The 16,500-nt window shown below is 40.5% G+C and overlaps 1 protein-coding gene across 1 annotated transcript in view; it reads left to right on the top strand.

The window, feature by feature from the left end:
• The window catches only part of TENM3 (teneurin transmembrane protein 3), a 662,376-nt gene that overhangs the window by 483,219 nt on the left and 162,657 nt on the right, over positions 1–16,500 (top strand). Inside the window, exon 5 of the mRNA XM_011959575.1 lies at positions 9,621–9,859. Within this exon, the coding sequence (XP_011814965.1) occupies positions 9,621–9,859 (239 nt within the window). The remainder of the gene's footprint in view (positions 1–9,620; positions 9,860–16,500) is intronic.

The raw sequence follows: 16,500 nt of genomic DNA, 5'->3' as shown, positions 1-16,500 counted from the left end.
AAAAAAAAAAAAAAAAAAAGAAATGTTATTTTTGCCTCTGCAAAGCAGATTAAAAGAAGTTGAGGTTTAAGAACACAGAAATGCTCTAAAGGAAAGACTGCAGGATCCCCCGACAGGTTGACTACTCAGGGGTGGGAGTTGGGGAGCAGGAAAGAAGAGTAATTAAAAATTACCCAAAGTCTGGCAGTTAGAGAGACTTAAAAGACAGTTACTAAACAGTAACCTAGATGGCAGGGATGAGGACAGCAAAAAAGATGAGGAAATTCAGTCCTTGTCTTTACTAATTTTAAATTTGCAACATGACCCATAGAGGTATACATCATGGAATGGGTTAAAAATTGGAGCTAGAAGGCCGGGTGCAGTGGCTCACACCTGTAATCCCAGCACTTAGGGAGGCTGAGGCGAGCAGATCACGAGGTTAGGAGATCAAGACCATCCTGGCCAACACGGTGAAACCCTGTCTCTACTAAAAATACAAAAAAAAATTAGCTGGGCGTGGTGGCACGCACCTGTAATCCCAGCTACTTGGGAGGCTGAGGCAGGAAAATCGCTTGAACCTGGGAGGCGGAGGTTGCAGTGAGCCGAGATCACGCCGCTGCACTCCAGCCTGGCCACAGAGCAAGACTCCATCTCAAAAACAAAAACAAAAACAAAAATTAGAAGCTAGATTAGAGGTAGAAGCTAACATCAAAAGATTACTCTAAAGCTAGATCAACAAAGAAACAAACCTTTCAACTTAAGAAGACGTAAGAGCAAGTATTAATTGTGCTTAACATAGAGTCATCCTTCCTGTTTATGTTTTAGCTTCTACATAGCATTACAAGTTAATGACGCAATGCAGCTCCACCGTTCTTGTCTTCTTGTTGTTGTTGTTGTTGTTGTTAAATAGAATCCCCCTCAAGATTCCGGAGCCACAAAGCAGCTGTTAGCGTTCAGTGACCTTCTGCACCAGCTGTCTTCTGGGCTTTGAAATTGATTTTCCTCATCTCAGTCTCTGATAGTCTCTCTTCAAGTGTGTCTCTAGCTCATCACCAGAGTGAAAACAGTGGCACAAATGGCTGAGGAACTGGAGGCAGGCTCCGTGCAGGGCATCATTAGAAACATCGGAACAAAAGGTGTGCTCTGTGTTAAAAGAAGCCGCCGCGGCTGCTGCTTTATTGCTGAATACAATGGGGAATATTCTCACAGGTTCACTTTTTTTCATTCCCAAATATGGTCTGAGAAGTAAAGAAAATTTCTGCCTTTATTCTGCAAACCTCATGTGGATGCCAGGTCAAAACCATATGTTTTTGATAGTAATTTTTGCAGAATTTTTTATGTGTGAGAAGCATATTCCCAAAGCTATATGACTCGGCAGAGTCACAGGATGGGGAGAGACTAATGACACACAAAAATGTGTGCTTTATAGAGAATTAGGTGATGATAATTTCCTTGTGCGGAAAGTCAGTGTCTGTTCTCCATGTAGCTGAATTTCAGTATTCCGTTCCTTCGTTAAATATTTGTAGAATTCTAAACATAAAGTAACCATTGTGTTGGACCTTGAGAACGGCTAAAAGGAAGTCCTTGGGCTTAAAGACACATTAATCACAATATACGCTTTGGCAGCATTTCATACAGTGCAATGAAAGAGCCATTGTTGCCCTTAGAAAGAGGGTATCCTTTCTGAACCCCAAAACTAACAGAATTCTACCACATCTGAGATCAAATATTCTCTGCTGTAGAAAATATGCTGACACAGATCATAGTAATGTCTAAGAGATTTTTACGTGACTATTTTCACGTATCTATTCTGAGGCCTAATTTTACCTGAAGGAATCAGTCTGCACAAAGTGACACCATTTGTTTGTAAGTAGTTTCAAAATACATCAGTTTAAACAATCTTTACTAATTCTTTCTTTACTTACATACTAGAAAGTGATCTGAAAATATTGAAGTCTGGTGATTTTATTTTTTGATTGATTGACTGATTTTTGAGACAGGGTCTTGCTCTGTTGCCCAGGCTGCAGTATAGTGGTGCAGTCACAGCTCACTGCAGCCTCAAACTTCTGGGCTTAAGCATTCCTCCTGCCTCAGCCTCCTGAGTAGCTGGGGCTACAGGTGCATGGCACCATGCTAGGCTGATTTTTTAAGAAAATTTTATCATGCCTGTAATCCCAGCGCTTTGGGAGGCTAAGGCGGGTGGATCACCTGAGGTCAGGAGATTGAGACCATCCTGGCTAACAAGGTGAAACCTCATCTCTACTAAAAACACAAAAAATTAGCCAGGCATAGTGACGGGCGCCTCTAGTCCCAGCTACTCGGGAGGCTGAGGCAGGAGAATGGCACAAACCTGGAAGGCGGAGTTTGCAGTGAGCCGAGATTGCACCACTGCACTCCAGCCTGGATGATAGAGCGAGACTCCATCTAAAAATAAATAAATAAATAAATAAATAAATTTAGTAGAGATGAGGTCTCACTGTATTGCCCAGGCTGGTCTTGAACTCCTAGGCTCAAGCAGTCCTCCTGCCTCATTGTTTTGAAATATAGTGCACAGGTGATTTGGCTTCTCTTCCCATGTTTTGTAACATTTCTGTATTTATTATGCACATACATCATCAAGGCCCCAGTGTGATATACATAATCAGATTAATCTCAAAAGCACCTCTCCTTTGTGACTAATCTGAGTACAGTACAGGCCCCACTCTGAGGAGGGGTACTTCTGAGATTGAAAGTCAGTGGCTGGCCAGGCATGGTGGTTCATGCCTGTAATCCCAGCACTTTGGGATGCCAAGGCAGGAAGATTGCTTGAGGCTAGGAGATTGAGATCAGCCTGGACAACATAGGGAGACCCCATCTATACAAAAATAAAAATAAAAATATTAGCCGGACGTGGTGGTGCACATGCTGTAGTCCAAGCTAGTCAGGAGGCTGAAGAAGGAAGATTACTTGGGGCTGGGAGGTCAAGGCTCCAGTGAGCTGTCTTCACACCACTGTGCTCCAACCTGAGCAGCTGGAGTAATGTTAGAACAAATAACAAAATATACAGTCACAAAGATGTAATTTTAGAATATTACATCTTTGGTTTGAACAGTATCTCAAAGTTGCGTTTTCCTCTAAGAAAAATAATAATTGCGGCTAGGCATGGTGTCTCACGCCTGTAATCCCAGCACTTTGGGAGGCCAAGGTGGACAGATCACCTAGGTCAGGAGTTCAAGACCATCCTGGCCAACATGATGAAACCCCATCTCTACTAAAAATACAGAAATTGCCTGGCATGGTGGCACATGCCTTTAATCCCAGCTACTCAGGAGGCTGAGGCTGGAAAATTGCTCGAACCCATGAGGCGGAGATTGCGGTGAGCCGAGATCATACCACTTCATTCCAGCCTGGGTGACAAGAGTGAAACTCTATCGCAAATATAAGAAAAATAATAATTTCATAGCAACTCAAGCCCTTGCCAAGATTGGTGATCTCATAATCTATTGATGTCTCAAATTTTGGAAATTTAAACAGAGCTGTCCGATTTGAAATCAGCATCTCTCAAACTTACTGTCTCTCACATAGTGGATATTCACATGGTTTTAGTGTTGAGGCTAAGTTCATAATCTTGAGAGTCCCATAGGCTCAGATTCAAATCCTATCTCCAATGGAGAAACAACGTACTTTGAATAAAGCTGAAACACGTATCCCAGGCTTGCTTTTTGGTTTTTATAATTTCCAACCTTATTTATTGCTATTTTATATATTTTATGATTTCATTCCTTTATTAGCTGTGACCTCTTGGCCAAGGTACTTAACTTTTTGAGGCTCACTTTTCCTCATCTGCATAGTAGTCACCATTTTACTTATTTTACACATATTTATTGAACACCTATAACATGCCAAGAACTTTTTAAGTCTTGTTAATGCAGAGGTGAATAGGACTTCATAGAGTTTACATTCTAATGGGAGAAGACAAATGATAGATTTGTGGAGTGAGTATATCATTCATAGTCCATCAGTATAGTACATTAGAAATACAACTTTTAAAAATATTTATGTTTTTTATTTTTATTTTTTGAGACAGAGTCTGTTTTTTGTTTGTTTTGTTTTGTTTTGTTTTGAGACAGAGTCTTACTCTGTCGCCCAGGCTGGAGTGCAGTGGCGCAATCTTGGCTCACTGCAAACTCCACCTCCCAGGTTCATGCCATTCTCCTGCCTCAGCCTCCCCGGTAGCTGGGACTACAGGCGCCCGCCACCACGCCTGGCTCATTTTTTGTATTTTTAGTAGAGACAGGGTTTCACCATGTTAGCCAGGATGGTCTCTACCTCCTGACCTCATGATCTACCCACGCGGGCCTTCCAAAGTGCTGGGATTACAGGCATGAGCTGCCGCGCCTGGCCCTATTTCCTGAGACAGATTCTTACTCTGTTGCCAGGCTGGAATGTAGTGGCGTGGTCTCAGCTCACCGCAACCTCCATCTCCTGGGTTCAAGTGATTCTCCTGCCCCAGCCTCCCTAGTAGCTAGGATTACAGGCACCCGCCATCACATCTGGCTAATTTTTTTGTATTTTGTTTGTTTGTTTGTTTGTTTTTTAGTAGAGACAGGGTTTCACTGTGTTGGTCGGGCTGGTCTTGAACTCCTGACCTCGTGATCCGCCCGCCTTGGCCTTCCAAAGTGCTGAGATTACAGGTGTGTGCCACTGCACCGGCCTGTTTATGTTTTATTTTAGGCCTCATTCCTAGAATCTTCTCTTCAGGCGGTTTGGGTCCCTCCCTCCCCTACCCCAGCTCTTCCATGGTACTCTGAGCACAGCAGGGAGCGTCTGGTGTTAGACTCTCCACTAAGTCGAGTTTTCATGCTGTCTGTCTGTCTATTTCTAATCCTCCTGCTATTACAGGGGTCACCTTCGTTCCTATCCACGAGACCCCTGCTTTGTCCAGTGGCACACTCTGCCGTCTCTTTGCTACTCTTGCAGCCATAGAATTCCGCTTCTTAGAAATTATGCTCAGGCACAGGAATTGGCCAGGCTCCCTGACTGCATCACCTGGATGCTTCATGCGTTTATTTCCCTTTGAGATCCTGTTATCGTCTCCGTTCTCTGTCTGAGATGTAAGGCACAGATTTTCTCTGCTCTCAGGCCTCTTGGATTTACACTGTAATCTCTGCTTCTCCAGGACTCACGCAGGGAGGCCAGGAGTGGGGCCTTTATCCCTGGGACACAGTACATCTTCAGCCATTCTTCTCTTTCTCTCTTCCTAGCCCTTAATTAAATGAAATATTTTTTCTAGTCTAAGGGGAATCTTTATTTTCTAAATTCGGTTTATCCCTGACATTTAGGGTACATCACAAAGCCTCTCCATTCCCACTTTCCCCCAGAGGGTTTTCATGGGACCAAAGACTAAGGTAAGGGACTCCATCGTTGGCCAGGGGTCTGCAAACCTGTCACTACGGAGTGTTGCGTGTTTCTGTACACACAGCTTTGCCAGGTAGCTCTCTCTGCTACTTCTCTTCTCTCGAGCATGGCATGGAAGCAGTAGGAAGAGCCTCAGACTTCCTTGGATGTTGTCGCTTCCCCAGGATGCCGCCCACAAAGCAGAAGGCAGGCTTCTCTTCCTGGGCCCTGTTGCTCCTCTGCTGTCACCAGCTCCCCTCAGGTTCTGCACCTGCTCCCAGCGTGGACATATTCTCCTTTCTGGAGGGAAGCCCTTTCTCGAACCCTCACGCCATTTTCCTCCCCAGTCCACTCTCTTTCACTCAGCAATCTGGGCTTTAGAAAGCCAGTAAGAGACTTAAGCTATTTCTTCCTTCATCTTATTTCATTTCTTCTGGAGGCAGTGAAATAAAACTAGAATGAGAGGATTGAGGCAGAGAAAACAGAGAAAGGGAAAAAAGGAAGAAAAAACATACTTTCAATACTACTTCAGAAACTTGATTTACCGCACAAATAAATAAGGGGATAACTGATTGTAATAAGCACTTTGAAAAAAATTAACATGGTAATACTATGGAGAGTAGAGGGAACAGGGCTTTGGATTGGGTGGTCAGGTAGTAACATCTGAGCTGAGACTTGGAGGATGAAGGCTGAAAATGCAAATAATCATTTTATTCTTCACTGCATTATGGTGAAAATTATAGTGAAACAACAATACAGTGCTTAGTAGGTACTCAGGAAATGGCAGTCATCATTATTAATGAAGTCGACAGAATGGACACCTGTCACCTCCATCGGTGATACCGGGAGGGGTCATCCAAAACTGAGCGAATGCCAAAGCCCACATAGCCCCAGCCACTGGGCTGTGGACCAGTACCGATCCGTGGCCTGCTAGGAACTGGGCCACACAGCAGGAGGTGAGTGGCCGTCGGAGGAGGGAGCATTACTGCCTGAGCTCCGCCTCCTGTCGGATCAGTGATAGCATTAGATTCTCATAGGAGCACAAACCCTATTGTGAACTGCACATGCGAGGGATCTAGGTCGTGTGGGAATCTAATGCTCGATGATCTGAGGTGGAACAGTTTCACCCCGAAACCATCCTCTCCAACCCCCATTCCTGGTCCAGGGAAAAATTGTCTTCCACGAAACTGGTCTCTGGTGCCAAAAAGGTTGGGGACCACTGCAGTAAAGTAAGCAAATTTTCCCACAGTCATAGGGAACGTCAGTCCTTTTCCTGTACTTGGCAAAGATGATCCTTTGGCCCTGTGAAATGCATGCACCAGTGTTTGCCAGGACTTTTTAGGGTGGAACTTCAGAAGATAATAATAGGATCTCTGTCCAATTACATGGATCTGTCCAAGCTTCACGAGAGGCATGCTTTGCACCCTATAGTCTGCCTTTTAAATCCTCTCCAGTGGCGTTGAGGGAATAGGCTGTTTCTATGGGCTGCTGAGCCTCCTGCTCACTCTTCATGTATAATCCTGAAAAGAGTGAGAATCTAGATCCGGGCCAACATGACTCATAGGCCAGGTCCAGCCCTGTTACTTGTTTTTGTACTGCTTGTGAGCAGAGAATGGTTTTCACATCTTTCAATAATTGACAACATGAAAAGCAAAGAGGATTTCATGACATGGGAAAATCCTATAAAGTTAAAATTTCAATGTCTACAAAAAAGTGTTATTGGAACAGAGCCAGAGTTAAACATGTATGCATCGTCTATGGCGGCTTTCACGATATAACAGTAGAGTTCAGTGATATCTCTGGAAAAGCCTAAAATAGTTACTCTGCGTCCTTTACAGCAAAAGTTTGCTGATGCCTGATCTAAATGACATAGTCCATCTTCTTTTCCAGACTACATGCCAGTGTGTGCAATCGCCAGTGTCAAATTTGTCAACCAGGGAATTCATTTTGTGCACATTCGTTTTGATGATGTTACATTTTGAATTGGCATTTAAAATCTTCAAATTATACTTGTCTTTTGAATAGAGACTGTGATATGTGATTTTGAGCAAAATACTAACTAACTGCTGCTTTTTGAGCACTTACCTTGTGCTAGATACTAATGTAAACACTTTATGCATTATTTCATTAAATCCTTGGAAAATGCCTGTAAATTGTATGTACTGTTATTATGCCCTTTTTACAGATGATAAAACCAAGACACAAAACTTGAGTAACTTACCCAACATCGTGCAGCTCTTTATAGGTGAAGAGTCTGGATCTGAACTCAGGCAGTGTCGTTTCAGAGCTCTGAATAACCGTGCTGAATATGAATATGGTAGGAGGTACTAATGCTGCCTCCAACATAGCACTTAATTCAGGCTATAATTAGCTTTTTAAAGTAGTTCAGTGGGGAAATGGGCTAATACAGTCGCTAGTATAATTTGTACAAGTGGCAACTCATCATTTGCGTCTGTTCTAATTTTGTGGTTGACAAAGTGTTTTTTAGAGACATTAGCTGTTTTGCAACCCTGTTAAAATAAGTAAGTCAGTAGTGCCATTTCTTTACAGGTCCGGAAAAAAGACTGAGGCTTCCTAGGACCAGATGACTAGGAAATGATAGACCAGGGACTGATTTTCAATCCAGAATTCTTTCCACTCTACTGGCCTGTATTAGGCCAACTTTCATGACTTTTACCACATCTGTAGACTGGCTTCACTATTTTTCACTTAATAATTTTCTGGAGATTGATTCTTTGTAACTTTTAAATACCTATTCAGCCTCTTCTAAGTAATAATATACATAAAATAAATGAGTGTGATCCTTTTTTATTAATCAGATACTTATATAACACATTCTAAGCACTTTACTTTAAATATTAAGTCATTTAAGTTTCATAATAACCCTGTGAGGTAGATACTATTACCATCCCCATTTCATAGATTAAGAAACCAAAACTGACTTTCAGTAACTCGTCAGGGACACGACACATACCTACTAAGTGGTTAAGTGGAATTTGAACCTTGGCAGTCTGGTTTCTCAGTTCTGTCCTGTTAACCCCTTAATTTGTTTGATATATTCAGTATTTCTCCAGTATACAATAAGTACATGAGGATTAAAATTAAAGGTATTTACCTCTGTCTTATCTAAAATGACCTTGCGTAAAGACTGTGCCATATCAGGTAGAAAGACCTCTGTACCTTCCGAATATGAAAGAGAGCACAGCCTGTTGACTTCATGGGATGTGCTAGGAACATCGTGATTAAGTGTCGGGATACTCACTGAATATACTGTTAAGTTACCAGCATAATATTAAATGTAAACCATAAAACAAATGGTGCTTTTGTAAAATTTGGAGACTTCTGTTGTTAATAGGCATCTTAAAATTAGTTACCGTCCCTGAAGAATTCCATTTGCAGTGCTCTTGTTATGTGACCACACAATTTCTGCTTAAACATTGTCAAGGAAGAGAGCATATAACTTTTAGAGGCAGGTTGCTCTCTGTTGTATGGCTCGTGGTTAGGGAACGTTTCTATATTTGATCCAGAATCTGCTTCACTGACCCCTTCATTTATTTAGGTTTGGTGTTAGAAGGTGTTCCATGATTCCTTCCCTCTCCCTACCCCCATCAGGTTCACACTCCTGATTATGTTTGACATAAGCTGTCAATAAAATAGTTTGCATCATTTGAGAGCTGACCAACTGCCTGTAGCCAAACTTGGTTTTATAGTACTTATTAGCAGAGAAGCAGGCCAAGATGACAGTGTTTCCATGGACGTCCAGAAAATAAATCAGTGTGCAGAAGATCAGCGTGATCATGCATGCTCGTGTTTATATGAGTGTGTAGTCTCATGAGTAGTAAATGCCCATGTAGCTACAAAGCAACAAGACTGTGTTTCTTTTGCTAACTGAAAATGCTCTTAGGGCAATTCATCATGGGACATTCCAAAATGGTTTTGTTCAGGAAATAGTGTGATTAGAAAGTCTTTACAGTCTCTCAAGATGTCTACTTGAAGGGACAGTGATCATTTATATGTATAAATCCTGCTGTCCACATTAAAAATCAGTCTCTTTCGTTAGAGTCATTTTTGTGAGTTAGATTCTTTGGTTAAAACATTTCCTTAATTTTTAATGCTTTAGGTTATATAGGATAAATTCTTTAAAAAAAAAAAAGGAGAGAGAGAGGAGAGAGCAAAAGAGACAGAAGAGCTAAATGCATCGCTGTCTCTTGTCTCTCATATTGCAACATATTTGTGTGTTATAATGATATTCTCCTTTTCCACAGGCATTTCCTATTCAAAACAGGAACAGGGACAACGCCACTGTTCAGTACTGCAACCCCAGGATACACAATGGCATCTGGCTCTGTTTATTCACCGCCTACTCGGCCACTACCTAGAAACACCCTATCAAGAAGTGCTTTTAAATTCAAGAAGTCTTCAAAGTACTGTAGCTGGAAATGCACTGCACTGTGTGCTGTAGGGGTCTCGGTGCTCCTGGCAATACTCCTATCTTATTTTATAGGTAAGAACAAGTTCTTAGAATTACTGTGTCTGTAAATCAGGGTGTTACATTGTTTTATTACTTGTATTTATTCATTTGGTCTAGAAGCATACTATGAGGTTATATTTGGTGGGGGTGAGTTTGGTAATAATATATCATAAATCACAGAGTATTTTCAGTAATTTTCAGCAAATTTAGATACATAGAAAAGCAGGTTTTGTGGGTAGTTCATTTCCATAAACAGTGAGGTATATTCTTGGACAAAAACTATAGGGTACATTTGTGTTTGACTTAATCCCTTGTGAAACATGGATAGCTCCGTGGCATTTCATGTGCACAAAATAATTCATGTGCTTGCAGTAATGAACCCTGTGCAGGATTTCCTTCGATGAGTACTCAATAGGGAGCTCTCCACTACTCGTGATATTACAAGTCTCTCAGCTCACTCAGCCATCTAAATGTAAAACTCATCACTCAGGGCCATCATCTTGCACTCAGGAACGCTCTCCAGAGAACTGGGCGTCCATAATGCAATGAATGGATTATATACTCATTCATATATGTGGATTTTTCTTCTCTTCTGATGTAGTATTGATCATGTTTTTCATTTGATAGTAACCCAAATAATGGAAGCTACTAATAGAAGTTGTAAATATTGCTTTTATTTAACCATTTCATAACATATTTGAGCATTCAAACTACTGGAAATTGCTTTTTAAAATGCCAGAGATGACCACATTGTATTTTGATCTTCTTCTAAGTGTAGGAAAAGGCCTACCACATTGAAATGCTAATGGTGTCCACTAAGATAAATCACAGGCTTTGTGGTTTATCCACCAGGAACAATAGCCAGTGATGCCTCCTCAAGTTTGCAAAGCAATTTGTGATGCCCCATGAAATTCTATGACTGAATAAGAGTTATTGCAGAGCTGTATGTGGAATACTTTGATGCTTTTGCAGTGGACCAGTATCTTGCACTGGCTACAGTACTCCTGTGATATAATTAGGCACTTTGGAAAGTGAAATAACCATTTTGAGTCAGTGTTTAATGGGAAAACAGAATTGTAGAGCATGGGAGAACTTCAGAGACAGCTGAGTCAGGGATGACAACTATGTGACATGTTTTGCAGTAATTTTTCCAATTCTTTGACCATGGAAGACATCGTTAATGACTCACAGGACTTTCTCTCCTTAACCTGATTACATACTGCTTATCTTCATCTGCGTGCTTCATTCACTACCTCTGACCGCCTCTACCAACCAGTCAGAGGTCAAAGCAAGATGAAACCTTTCTGTTACCTTTCTGTCATGTTTTAATCTAAGTTCACTTTCTCCTTATAGAGATGGTCAACCAGATACTGAAGGGGTTATCACTTGACCAGGATCACACCCTAGTGAGACAATACTGATGTTGTTTCATAACACAGAAGGTGAATGAGTAATTTCACAACAAAAATCAATATTCCAGAGACAGATTTCTAGTATTCGGTTAGAAAATGTATCAGCCATCAAGAGATTCTATTCTAGTTAACTGTATATATTATTTGTGCCTGTCAGAAGTATGCTGCTAAAGAATTTTAAATGGTTCTGAAATGGACCGGTCATAAATGGGATGTAATAAATTAAGAATATGTGGGCCGGGCGCGGTGGCTCAAGCCTGTAATCCCAGCACTTTGGGAGGCCGAGACGGGCGGATCACGAGGTCAGGAGATCGAGACCATCCTGGCTAACATGGTGAAACCCCGTCTCTACTAAAAAATACAAAAAACTAGCCGGGCGAGGTGGCAGTCGCCTGTAGTCCCAGCTACTCGGGAGGCTGAGGCAGGAGAATGGCGTGAACCCGGGAGGCAGAGTTTGCAGTGAGGTGAGATCCAGCCACAGCACTCCAGCCTGGGTGGCAGAGCGAGACTCCATCTCAAAAAAAAAAAAAAAAAAAAAAAAAGAATATGTGTTTGAGCTGAACAAGGAGAACACATGGGCACAGGAAAGGGAATAAGACACACCGGGGCCTGTCGTGGGGTGGGATGTGGGGAGGGAGAGCATTAGGTAAAAGCAGCTCATGCACGCTGGGCTTTATACCTAGGCAATGGGTTGACAGGTGCAGCAAAACCACCATGGCACACATTTACCTGTGTAACAAACCTGCACGTCCTGCACATGTACCCTGCAACTTAAAAATAAAAAAGAATATGTGCTTGTTGCAGATTTTTTTTTTTTTACTGTAGTGCATACCAGGTAGAAAAATATGCAGGGCTGGAATTCGGTGTCAGGTTGACTGGTCAGACATCCTTGCTGATTGATAAGTGCCTGTGTGCTTCCAGTTGTTAAATATTTTGAATATCAATTCTAATGCCATTTAATTTTATTTTCATGGTGTGACTAGCAGGAAAAAATAGCATTTTAATGTGAGATCAGTCACTGTTACCTGTGAGACTTCTACTCTTTTTAAGGATCCATTAGTGAATATAACTATCAGACTTCTAAGTAAAAGCTCAAAATTTTTCTTTTTTTTCATATTGCCTGGTTTTACTTTTTAGTCATTAGCAGTCTGCTTTATTCCTACTAGAACCATGGTCATAAACTCTTCCCTTTGCTTTTATTTTTCCCCACATGGCAACATGCAAATTATCTAGTTAATATACTCATGTAGGCTTTTCAGTTCAACAGATATTTATTGAACATTTGTTTTGATCTAGTTATTGTGCTAGGAATTAAGAAGATACAATCCCAGTGTTATCTAGCAAAAATTTACTTTTATCTTCAAAGAATTTTCTCATACTTTTATCGCTTTAATTAAGCACATGTATGCTTCAAATTTTCATTGGTCTTCCTACATTTAAAGGACTAACACACTAACACAATGATTTTATTTTTAATCAGGTGAAAAAATTTCATTCCCTTATCAGTGCACATGATAAATCTTTTTTGATTAAAGATGTTGCCTTTACCCTTCAAAAAAAGAACAGGACACTTCTCTCAGGAAAGGTTGTCCTTTTCTATTAAGTGTACATGTCAAGCAGAGAGGGAGAAAAGAGACACTTGCCCATCCAGCCAGATCAGTCTGATAAACCCCAGAATCAATGGGGAAGACCAATGTCATCATGAGATTGACCTTGCAACCTTTAACAGAAACGCAGCCATCCTTAAACTTTTTTTTCCATTCCCTTAAAATTCCCTTCTCTTATATTGACTGTTAATATAAAGTAAAAGCCTAAGACATTTTTAAAAAGCTGGAGGAATTATTTCTTAGAATATTTTTTCTTACTTTCCAGTAAGATAATGAGAACTTACGACAATGTAGATTTAACATGTCTCTTCTCTAAGGTAAGTTATCTCAGGATAGACAAGGTGAACAGCTTCTGAAAGAAAGGCAAGGAGGGAGGGAGGGAGGTGGACAGGCTTTGTTGTTTATTTTTTCTGTTTCTTCAAAATTTCAGAGAGTAAAGAAAGACCTTAAAAAGTGAAAATTAATTGTAATCCCACAGTGCATGCTGTCAACTTTTTGGTGTATATCCTTCCAGATATTTTCCCATGTACATATACAGCTAGAGGTCCATATTTTTAAATGCATTTTATACTAGGCTTTTCTCATATATCATTCATTATATATCATCTATATAATTTTATTTAGTGGCTATTCTTAAATAACTAGTTCCCCAGAATACAGTGACTTATTTTCTTATGCCTGTGTCTCTGTATGTTGGCATGTGCGTATATGCTCATTTGATCCAGGTTTTTATTGGTATAAATTCTTGGAAGGATATTTGCTGTACCAAAGAGTAGGCGTGTTTTAAATTTTGAAAACCATGGCAACTGTCAGTTTACGTAACCACCAATGCTACTCATTACCTCTGTTTATCTATCTATACTTTATTATGCATATTTTTAACTTTTGCCAATCTCTTAGGTTAAAACGTTGTTATTTGGATTTATTACTAGTAGCGCTGAATATCTTCTCATACATTTATTGGCCATTTGTATTTCTCTTTTTGTGTGTGAATAGCCTCCACTTTTCTATTGGGGCTATTCTCCTTTCTTTTTGATTTAAAAAGGCTATTTTCAATTAAGGATATGAATTTTTTGTCCCATGTTATATATTTTTCCAATTTATTGTTAACTTTGGTCATAGTCGTTTTTACCGTATTTCATGCAGAAGTTTTAACGTCGTCACATGTATTTTTTTCCTTTATATTTCTGGCTTTCAAGACATACCTGTAAAGTCCTTATTTAATCTAAGTATTAGTTTGTATTTATTTTTTGTATTTTTATTTTTTTGAGACAGGTTCTCACTCTTTTATTTCTTTAAATTTCTGGCTTTCGTGCCATACCTATAAAGTCCTTATCTAAGTATTAGTTTTTATTTATTTTTTATATTTGTATTTTTTCAAGACAGGATCTCACTCTGTCTCACAGGCTGGAGTGCAATGACGCAGTCACGGCTCACTGCAGCCTTTGCCTCCTGGTCTCAAGTGATCCTCCCATCTCAGCCTCCCTAGTAGCTGGGACTACAGGCACACACCACCATGCCCAGCTAATTTTTTTTTATTTTTTGTAGAGACAGGATCTCCCTATGTTTCCCAGACTGGTCTCAAACTCCTAGGATCAAGCTATCCTCTTGCCTCAGCCTCCCAAAGTGCCGAGATGACAGGAATGGGCCACCACTGTGCCCAGCCTGGTATTTTTTAAAATGTACTTCAGTTTACTCTGATACTTAATGGTTTTTCAGTAACTATTTTTAGGTTAACATTTTCCTGGCCACTCTGACAGATGTCAGAGGTCCAAATTAGCTCTTCATTCTAGAAGCTCATAGTCAAGTGATAAGGATATGCATAAAAACTCTCTTTTCACCCCATACGTGCTTTCATACCAGTTTGATGAGCAAAAAGAGAAGACAGATGATACCTACGTTTCACTGAAGATTTGGGGAAAGACTTGATCTAGCACCTGGTGCCTGAACTGGAGCTTTGTTCACCTCATGCCAATGGCTAGTGAGAAAATCACCTTGAGATGAGGTCATCTGAGGAATGGCAAGGAAGAAACGCGAAATATCTGCCATGGTGCGTGAGCAGTGCTTACCGTGCCAGGCGTTGTTCTAGAAACTGTATGAATTACCTCATTTAATTTCCACAGCAACCTTAGGGGGTTTCTTCTTTTAACAAACGGAATCTGTGGCTTAGAGAGATGGCTCTCCTGAAGGCACACATACGAGGACTTTTACACTATACTGTCTCCTGTGAGGTTTTTTAAGAAGTAAAAATAGAGAAGAAATTGAAGAGATTTAAGCATAGGAGTGAAAAGGAATCACTTTATGTTGTTGAAAGATTGCCTCAGTGGCCTTCCAGAACACGTAATACAATGAAAGGAGGTCCAGAGTTGTGCTTTCCAAGCATTCCTGTGCGTAGGCATCGCCTGGGGACCTTGCTGAAATGCATATGCGGATTTAGCAGATCCAAAGTGAGAACTGAGATTCGTTTTTCCAGCAGGCTCTCAGGTAATGCTGCTGTGCTTTTCAGACCACACTGTGAGTAGCACAGGTCTAGGAAATGCTGTCACATGTCCCATTTCATGACGGAAATGTTCTGTTTCCACACTGTCCAATTTAGTAGCCACTAGACACGAGTGGCTGTTGAGCACTTGAAATGTAGCTAGTAAGTTGAAGAAACCAAAGTTTAAATTGTACTATTTTTCATTAAACTCAAACAGTGACATGGGACTAGGAACTATCATTTGGATAGTACAAGTCTAGACAACCTGTTAGAAAACTAGCCATAACTGGGAGATCATGAGGCCCTACTGGGATAGAGGAGCAAGTAGAATTGAGAAACCTGAGCTGATTCATGATAGAGTAAATGTGACGTGCTTTTGCATATCTCAGTTTTTAAAAATCAAATGTACATATGGTAAACTTTCTTGCAGCGGAGTCGTGTTATGATTTTCTTTGGATTACTGAGCCTCCAGTTAAAATCCTTCGCTAATCCATTAACCTTTGAGTGTCTGTGCCTTTACACAACAGAAATTCTGCTGATTTCTAACCACAAATGTTAAGTTCAGTGGTTATACTTAGTGATACAGACCTACCCAAAGAAATACCTGTTGCGCTTCTCTGGGCCCTGATGTACTCATTCTTCTTTTTTTGGCTCTGAAATTTAAAAAAAAAAAAAAAAGAGAGATGAGCAATAACCACCAGTTGTTCACCAAGACTGGCAAAAATGAGAAGCGTCTATGTTCCGCTTCTGTTCACAGTTATACAGTGGGTAGGGGTCTTGATATTGTTCTTTGCTTACAGAAAGCTCTTTTTTCTGTGTAGAAGATAACCTGAAATGTCAATGTCATACACATAGAAAAATGGCCAGAAATCCCTCATGAAGCATAAACATTATTAAAGCATTACTACATGCAAATCGTAATAAATGCTTGGGATGACGCCAGTTAAACTGCAAAAAAAGCCACTCAAATCAGACTTCAGATAACACCATTATAGACCTTGAATTTCTGGAGCATTTCTGTGCACTGCTAGGCAGAGTCAGAGAATTTCTCCATGTACAGTAGCACTAAAGGCATTTGCACATGAAATTTAAGGAACACTAGAGAAAAAACTATTATCAGACTATATTATGGTGGTGTATTTTCTCAATTATCTTGCCCTTTTAGCGACGTTTTTC

The sequence above is a fragment of the Colobus angolensis genome, unplaced genomic scaffold, assembly GCF_000951035.1.
Source record: "Colobus angolensis palliatus isolate OR3802 unplaced genomic scaffold, Cang.pa_1.0 Scaffold5, whole genome shotgun sequence".
NCBI classification, from domain to species: domain Eukaryota; kingdom Metazoa; phylum Chordata; class Mammalia; order Primates; family Cercopithecidae; genus Colobus; species Colobus angolensis.
This window is presented reverse-complemented; position numbering and strand designations above follow the sequence as displayed.